This window comes from Agelaius tricolor, unplaced genomic scaffold (genome assembly GCF_023055355.1).
Source record: "Agelaius tricolor isolate 1412-34295 unplaced genomic scaffold, bAgeTri1.0.p SCAF_49, whole genome shotgun sequence".
NCBI lineage: Eukaryota > Metazoa > Chordata > Aves > Passeriformes > Icteridae > Agelaius > Agelaius tricolor.
In genome coordinates, this window is record NW_027269309.1 from 1,459,146 (window position 1) to 1,467,865 (window position 8,720).

At 55.8% G+C, this 8,720-nt stretch overlaps 1 protein-coding gene across 1 annotated transcript; it reads left to right on the plus strand.

The window, feature by feature from the left end:
* Nucleotides 1-1,101: 1,101 nt before the first annotated feature.
* Nucleotides 1,102-8,407, plus strand: AAR2 (AAR2 splicing factor). The gene is made up of 3 exons (XM_071455467.1): nt 1,102-1,913; nt 3,431-3,660; nt 6,535-8,407. Exons 1-3 carry the CDS (start codon nt 1,166-1,168, stop codon nt 6,700-6,702), a joined length of 1,146 nt encoding a protein of 381 aa, XP_071311568.1. The 5' UTR covers nt 1,102-1,165; the 3' UTR covers nt 6,703-8,407.
* The last annotated feature ends 313 nt before the right edge of the window (nt 8,408-8,720 follow it).

Genomic DNA, 8,720 nt, shown 5'->3' on the forward strand with positions numbered 1-8,720 from the left:
TCCTGTCCCTCCATCCCTGGTCCCCAGTCCCTCTCCAGCTCTCCTGGAGCCCCTCCAGGCACTGCAAGGGGCTCTGAGCTCTCCCTGGAGCCTCCTCCAGGTGAGCTCCCCCAGCTCTCCCAGCCTGTCCCAGAGCAGAGGGCTCCAGCCCTGGGAGCATCTCCACGGCCGCCTCCGGACTCCAACATCTCCACACCCCTCTAGGGCTGCAGACCCCAGAGCTGGACGCAGTTCTCAGGCAGATGAAGATGTTGCCAGGTCGGGAACCGCGGCTGCCGGAGCCGGGAGCGGCTTCGTGGCAGGTGCTGAGCCTGGGACACAGCGCGGGGCAGCGAAGGTGCTTGTGAGAATGCTCGGGATGCGGGGAGGGCTGGGAACTGCCCCTCTCTGGGGACCCCGAGCCTGTCTGCTGTCCTGGAAGGGAGGACGTGGTGCTGGGACAGTGTCTGTGTGTCACAGTGAGGGTCCCCGTGTGTCTGTCCGGGGGGGCCTCTCGGTTCATTAGTCCCAGGGACGGCTCTTGTCCGTCTGTCCCGCTGGGGGCTGGAAGCGCGGGGGCCCAGGGGAATGGCAGGAGGCAGCTGGGGGGGCTGCAGGTCGGATTTGGGGACAAGGGGTCAGCGGGGAGCAGCCGCCAGCCACGGAGAGGCAGAGGGGAGCAGCGCCGGGCCGGGGCTGGGGATGGGCGGTGGGGACAGGGACCGAGCCGGGGATGGACAGAGGGGACAGGGACCGAGCCGGGGATGGGCGGAGGGGACAGGGAGCGAGCCGGGGATGGGCGAAGGGGACAGGGACCGAGCCGGGGATGGGCGGAGGGGACAGGGACCGAGCCGGGGATGGGCGGACGGGACAGGGAGCGAGCCGGGGATGAGCGGAGCGAGCAGGGACCGAGCAGGGGATGGGCGGAGGGGACAGGGACCGAGCCGGGGATGGGCGGAGGGGACACGGAGCCAGCCAGGGATGAGTGGAGGGGACAGGGACCGAGCCGGGGCGATCGGGGGGCACTTCCCGCTGTTCTCCCGGCACCGCCGCGGCGCAGCCCGAGCAGCGCAGCCCAGCCCAGCCCCGCCCGGGTGCGGTCCCAGGGCCGGGCGGGCGGAGGCTCCTCCCGCCGCCGTGCCCGGAACCGCCGGGCCCGGATATCCGGGCAGGGCTGCTCGGTGCGATGGCGGCCCTGCGCTCGGACCCCGAGCTGGCCCGGCAGCTCTTCTTCGAGGGCGCGGCCGTGGTGGTGCTGGACGTGCCCGAGGGCACCGAATTCGGCATCGACTACAGCGCGTGGGCCGTGGGGCCGCGGTTCCGCGGTGTGAAGATGGTGCCGCCGGGGCTGCACTTCGTGCACTGCAGCGCGGCCGGCGGCGGCGGGCGGGACGCGGGGCCGCGCTCCGGCCGCTTCCTCAGCCTGCGGCCCCGGGAGGTGCGGGTGCTGCGCTGGGACCCCGCGGGCGAGGCCGTGCGGCCCGAGCCGCCCGAGCAGGGCGAGGCGCTGCGGGACAGCCTGCGGGAGCTGGACCCCTTCCTGGGGCCCTACCCCTACGAGACGCTGAAGAAGTGGGTGTCGCTGAGCAACTTCATCAGCGAGGCGGCGGCCGAGGAGCTGCAGCCCGAGAGCGGCCAGATCTGCGCCTTCGCCGAGGTGCTGCCCGAGGCGGCGGGGCGGCACACGCGGGACCGCGCCGGGCAGCGCCGGCCGCCGCTGGGCGCCGAGTGCCGCAGCTACGCCGAGGGCCTGGCCCGGCTGCCTCGCATGCGGCCGCGGGCCGGCACCCAGATCCGCTTCTCCGAGCTGCCCCGGCAGGCCTTCCCCGACGGGGCCAGCCCCGAGGAGATCACCCGGCACAGCATGGACCTGAGCTACGCCCTGCAGCGGGTGATGGAGCAGCGCTACCCCGGCCGCCCGCTGGGCCTGCTCGGTGAGCCCCGCCCGGGAAATGGCATTTTGTGCTCGGGGTGCAGCCTGTGCCCGCTCCCTGGCGCACCGAGGGGCCTCTTCAGTGCGGGACAGAAGTTTGTGGAGCTTTTAGCAGCCATAGGGGCCGTTCCCATGACCTGGAGGAGGCTGAGGCCAGAGCTGCAGCTCCTCCCCAGGGGCAGCTGCCATCTCCCTTCTGTGTGACCAGGAAGAGCACCCGAGGGAACGGCTGGAGCTGTCAGGGGAAATTTAGGTTGGATATTAGGAAAAGGCTCTTCCCCAGAGGGTGCTGGCACTGCCCAGGCTCCCCAGGGAATGGGCACGGCCCCGAGGCTGCCAGAGCTCGAGGAGCATTGGGACAGCGCTGCCAGGGATGCCCAGGGTGGGACTGTTGGGGGGTCTGGGCAGGGATGGGGCTGGGCTGGGTGATCCTGTGGGTCCTGACTCAGGATATTCTGTCATTCTGTTCTGTGACTCTGGTGTGGGAACATGGTGCTGCTGCAGCCCAGATTGCCCCAGATGAAGTCAAAAGCAGCCATCAGAGGTGGCCCTGGTGTCTGACACCTTCCCTGTTCAGGGAACCTCTTGAGGAACCTCCCAGGACCTTACAGATTCCTGGGAGCACTGAGTGGAGATGGGCACCCCAAACCCCTTGTTCCTCTGTTAGGTTGGGTAGGGGCTGTGGGCCTGGTTCCTGCTGCAGGGACCAGCCCCTCCTGGCCCAGCTCCATGTGCTCCATGTTCTGCTGGGGACAGTGGCAGTGCCCAGGCTGTGCCAGCCCTGCTGTGGGGACACCACACACCCCAGAGATCAACTGCTCCCCAGCCTGTTTTGCAACCTGTGATACAAATAAATGCTGGGTTTGTGGAGGTCCTGGAGCAGGGTTTTGTTGTGTTGCAGGATGGAGGGAGAAGCCCTGCCAGCTGGAACCCAGGTTTGGAATAAGCCTTTGTTTGTCCCTTCTTTCATTTTTTCTACATTAACGTTATACAATTTATTCATTTTCAAAATTACCAAAGACAACTGAAGGATATAGAGAGAACAAATTACCTTAGGGAATGGTGGCAAAGCAGCTGCTACCAAGCATCCAGTGTGATGAGCCCTGGCTCTTAATTCAACAAGGCAGACACACTCGTTGAGGCACTGCTGGCCTCTCCCAGAATTCCAGGACAGTGCTGTTTGCAGTCCCATGTGGTGCTGGACACTCAGCACAGGCAGGCTGAACACTCACAGAGTAGCAGCAGGGTCTGCCTTGTTGTTTGGTGTTGTTTGCTGTCTGTAGAGTCCCCCTGCAGTGCTGATAACCACAGTTACAGGTGACCTGCCCCATTCTGCTTTGCTTTGCTCCAGCTGAAGAGCAGCACAGGGTCAGTGCTTCAGGTATGAATGACCTTTGCAAAAGCCAAGCCAGAGTTTAGAAACCATTTGCAGAGCTTTGGGGAGGACACATTCCCTGGATATCTGTTTAGTCTTACATGTTTTGTTTTGTTTTGTTTCCCTTCTCTGAACCCACACAGCTGAGTTGCAGTTTGCCTTCATCTGTTTCCTGATTGGGAATGTGTATGATGCCTTTGAGCACTGGAAGAGGCTCCTGAACATCCTGTGCCGCTCAGAGGAGGCCATGGGGAAGTACCAGGACCTTTACATCAACCTCATTTCCGTGCTCTATCACCAGCTCAACGAGATCCCAGCAGATTTTTTTGTGGACATTGTCTCCCAGGACAACTTTTTAACCAGCACCTTACAGGTGTGTTTGGGGCTGTTCCTGGGAAATGGAGTGGGAGGGAGGGCATCAAAAAATCTGGGGAGAAGCTGTCAAAGGAATTCAGCTGTGTGGGAGATGGGAGCCTGTCTGAGCACACAGGGTTTACTTTGACTTTTTTCCTCTTTTATTCAGCAAGAAATTCAGCTCAGCAGCTACAAGAGAGGCTGTGCAACTGCAGCATGGTTTCTGTTTGTTTAACTTTTCCTAAGTGCCTTTCATTCTTCAAAAGAAAAAACAACACACAAAGCTTTGGCATGAAGGACTGATGATGGTGCTTTTTGGAATGGTTTGCTCAGTGTGCAGGGAAGCTGCAGCAAAGCTTTATTGAGACAAGGGCAGTGATGGTGTTTAAGAAGCTTTTCCACTGCTTAGCACAGCTGAGGATTTCCTGCAGTCAGGTTCTTATCCTGAGGGAATTTATGGTTATTCCAAAATGCAAAAGGTGCTGCCTCTGCTGGGGCAGGTGGGGCAGGTGTGTGCCTCAGCCCCAGTGAAAGCAGTTACCCCACTGCAGGAGCAGCAGGGGGTAGGACAGTCAGGACAGACGGACAGGAGAGATCTCTGCAGCCAGGTCAGGAACTTGGGGGTTATTGCAAAGGGCCTGGGGGCAGGGCCCTGCTGGGAGCTGCCAGACACAGCTCAGAGCAGGCCTGAGAGAGGGAAAGAGATGAGAGAGAGGATGAGAGGGTGAGAGAGTAAGAGAGCAAAGTTCCCATTACAATACAATAAGTCTTCTTCTGTGCTGAATATTCTGATTCTCACTAACCAATCTAGTACAAGGTACAAATCCTATAGCATTTCCATACAGCCTATAAGAATCACTACATTACCATACTGTGTTACATTTTAAACCCTAAAAACTCCTCTTTGGGCCCCTTCTGCCAAGCTGCTCTGACCCTTGGGCCTGTCTGCAAGCAGAGGGTGTTGTTCCATCCAAAGGGGATTACCTTCAGCCAGCCACACCATTGTTTTCCAGTTGTTCAGTAACTAAAGGATCTCAGAGCTTGCTTTCATTTCAATCTCACTTATAGTTTCTATATTCTCAAAATCTTTTGCCAGGCAATCATATTTATAAGGCTTTCCTGTTTTATCTTCCCCAACACCCACTGCTGGTGACCATGCTGGCAGTGCAGCAAACTGGCTTAGTTTACAAAAAAGAGCCCAAATCAGACACTGGCAAAGCTGAGCAATGGGAACCAGCCCAGCAGGAAGCTCTGCTGCAGGTGCAGTTCCATTCCTCTCCTTGCTGACCCCAAGTTCTTGCTGTACTTCTGGGGAAGGTGAAGGTGTTTGGGTTTAATTGCTGGGTAAAATGTTTTGGGAAGCATTGCTTTAATCAAGTGGCTTTCAGATTTTTCAGTTGTGATTCTTACAAGTCTCAGGAATTTACATTTTATTTCTGTTGGTAGATTTTTTTCCATCCCATGACAGGACAGGACAGCCCAGCTGTGTTTGCAGCAGTTCCTCAGTTTCCAGCAGTGCCCAGAATGTGGCCCCAGCCATTCTCTCCTGCTCAGGGCAATTTGGGAAACCATTCTGGCTGCCTGAGTCTTGTCCATCCCTGGGCTCCCTCAGTTTGTTCTGGTGTCAGGATCACCCCTAAGCCCTGGCAGGAGTCACCACATTCCCCTTGCAGGCTGAGCCCCTCCTCCCTGAGTTCCCCATGCTCTGCTCCCGTGGGATTTCCTCAAGTGGAGCCAGGGAAGCTCTGGGCCTTGCCTTAGCCCACATCACACCCAGACTGCAGAATTCTCTGCCTCAGCTGGCCCTGGGCAGGTGCTGAGAGGAGGAGAGGCATTGTCTCTGCAGAGCATTGGAGGGCATTGTCTCTGCAGCCCTACCAGTGCTTAAAGAAAAAACAAAACAGCTTGGCGAAATAACTAATTTAATGTGCAGTTCATTGAGAAGTGGGAAGTAAAATCTTCTAATAATGTTTTTCCCTACCAGCAGCATTTCTGAGTAAGAATTCTGTTAGAAAGAGGCAGTTTTCCAGTAGAATGAGCAAGAAAAAGGCAAATGTTCATCCACAAAGCAGAGAACTTTGCTGCTCATTGTCAGTGGTTTATCCAGCTTCCAGTAAATAAGAGGCTGCATTTTCCCCAGAGGAGATTTCTTTTTTGGCAATTAGTTCTGGATCAGAAGTTCAGGAGGAGCAGAGCCAGGCTGGGCTCTGGGCTCAGTGCCCTGTTCGTCACACACAGGTGCTTTCCCCTGAGCCCAGCAGAGGCTGAGTTGGTGATGTGTCAATACATTTGTGTGTGGGGATGGAAGGCAGAGGTTCCTCCACACTGCAGCACCCTGTGCACAAGGGGATGGTTGTGCTGGGGATAACCAAGCTTTTTCCAGAGAGCTCCCATTCCTTTCTGACATCCAAGGTATTTTCTTTCAATTTCCTCTGTGTCCTGAAGTCCTGGTAATACCTTGTTACAAAAATACTTTGGGAGATCTCTACCCATGGAAATGGGGGGTGCAAGTATTTGCTGGCCTTTTGGACACGTGCTGGAAGTTTGCCTACTCGTATTTGAAGTTTTTAAAATGCCTTCTGTCAAGATGTTTTCCTGAGCTCACCCTTGGGCCTATTTCAGAATGGCACAGTGCAAATTCAGTGACAAACACCCTCCTGCTTCAGACAAAGCTCTCATCTGAGTGCAGATGTGTGTGATGCTGGCTCAGTGGTGTGAAGGCAGGATGGGTTTGGCTGTGAGGTGAGAGGTGTGGGCTTTGGCTGGGTCCCCCCAAAGCTGCAGTAGTCCCAGGGTGCAGATCCCAGCCTGGCTCTCTCCTGGTGTCCCTGCAGGGAGGAGGTGCCCAGCTGGGCCAGGCTGGGCTCTGCCTGACCTCTGCTCTTTGTTTCAGGTGCTGTTCTCCTGCACCTGCAGCTCTGCTGTGGCTGAGGCTCTGAGGAACAAGGCTGAGAAGTTCAAGGCTCACCTGACAAAGAAATTCAGATGGGACTTTGAGGCAGAGCCTGATGACTGTGCCCCTGTGGTGGTCGAGCTGCCTGAGGGTGTGCAGGTGGACTGAGCCAAGGGCCCCCTTAGGAGCAAACAGCTTCTAAAATGTCCCTTCCTTCTCTTCTCCAAGCCTGCCAGCTTCTTGAGGGCTGTGTCTGAAGCTGATCCTCTTTCTGCTGGAGAAGCAGATGTGGAAACCCAGGAGGATGCTGAGCTTTGTGAGGAGCCCAGAGGTGTTGGAGGAGTTTGAGTGGCAGCTTTGGACACATTGGGGTTCTCCCAGCCCTCCTGCAGTGTCTCCTAGAACGCAAGCCACAAACAAAGTCACAGAATCATTCAAGTTCCAAAAGACCTTTTGGATATCATGGAGTTCAACCCTAAACCTGACAGTGCCACGATCCTCCTGCCCTCAGCTGTGCTCTCATCCCTGCTCCCCTCTCCTGCTGGGCTGCAGCTGATGCCCTGCTTGGGGAGCACCTCTGCTTTAGGGCTGTGTCTTGGCAGGAGCCTCCCCTGAAATGGAAAATGTAAACCCCCTCCCTCTGAATTGTCACAATTTTGAAATTAAAAGGCTCTCAGGCAAAGATATGGGAGCAGGAATAACAGTTCTTTATTAGGAAAATTAAAAATACAAATGCAATAGTACAAATAAAGAAAACAAACCCCAACCAGAGTGAGAGCAGGCCCTGTCCCCCTGTGTGTCAGGGGGTGGCACAGCCCCATCCCATGGGGGCTCAGCCCTCCTGCAGTGCCAGCTGTGGCTCTGCTGGAGCAGGGATCCTGCACAAGGGGGGAGTTTTCCTCTGCAGCTCCAGGGCTGCTGGAGATGGGCCTGGGCTCCCTCTGGCCATGCAGGGCAGCAGAAGCTGCTCCTCTGGCAATGCACTGGGCAAAGGCTGCTGGGCTGTCCCAAACCTCAGATTGGATCCAGGTAGGAATGCTTGGCTCCTCCCAATGGATGCTGGAATTGGATCAGCCCTGCAGGGACACTCAGTGGCCATGGACAGCAGATAGTTAATGATTAATAATTAATGGCCCATGGACAGCAGAGATCTCCTGGAGGGAGGATTGGTTGTGGAGGGGATAAAACTGCCCCATGAACAGAGGATAACTGCCCCAGCTCTGCCAGATGGCAAATGGAACACACACACATCTTACAATCCTGGACAGCATCCAACCCCCAAACTGCTCTTCATTCCTTCTCCCTGCTCCACAGGCTCCCTGGTGTTGGACAGACCAGAGTTTTCAGTCTCAGGGACAGTTTCCTGGTGTGGGGCCATGGATTGCTGCTGCTTGTCTCATCCACCTGCAAATCCAGGCATGAGGAATGTGCTGCCCTCCTGTCACAGTGTGGCACAACTCCCTTTTTTATTGGTGTGACAGGTGAGCAATGCCATGGCTGACTCTCACAATTAAAAGGCAAATATCCTGTGTATATGTTAAGTTTTGTAGATTTATAGTTGTGTTTTACCCCCTTGTGTTGTTATCAGGGGTGCCCTGGGTTTGGGACATTTGGGAGGGTCAGTTTGTCACTATGGCATCAGCTGACTTCCAATCAGGATTTAAGGCAGTGAACTCCACCGCTGGACAGTGAAGGAATCGATGGACAGAGCTTTGAGAGGAGCTAAAGGGTTAAAAGGTGAAACCTCCGTTGTGTGGGTGAGCACATGGTGGGAAAGATCCTCTGCTCCTGGCACTGTAATATTGTCTCCATTCAGTCTTCTGTTGTATTTTTGATAAGGTTTTAATAAACCTTTTAAATGTTTTGAAAGTGAGTTTTGAAATTTGAATAATTTCTCACATTGGGGAGAAATAAAAAAAATTAAAGACATATAAAGCTTTGCTCAACCTCATCTGAGGTGTTGCTTGGGCCACTCCCCCATTCTGTTGATGCAGAATGTGTTTCAGAGCATGGTGGGTCCTTTCAACCATTGCCTGACTTGTGGGGGAATAGAGAATTCCAAAAGTGTGGTGAGCACCCCAGTCCATCAGAAATGTGGCCGATTTTTGAGCTGTGTACGTGGGGCCATTGTTACTCCGGTGGTGACTTCCCTGTTACTGCCACCCCCTCCTGCCCCTGCCAGGGCA

Coding starts and splice junctions, on each gene's coding strand:
- AAR2 (XM_071455467.1), top strand. CDS start 1,166: ATGGCGGCCCTGCGCTCGGACCCCGAGCTGGCCCGGCAGCTCTTCTTC. Junction 1,914..3,430: donor CCGCCCGCTGGGCCTGCTCG/GTGAGCCCCGCC, acceptor GAACCCACACAG/CTGAGTTGCAGTTTGCCTTC. Junction 3,661..6,534: donor TTTTAACCAGCACCTTACAG/GTGTGTTTGGGG, acceptor TCTTTGTTTCAG/GTGCTGTTCTCCTGCACCTG.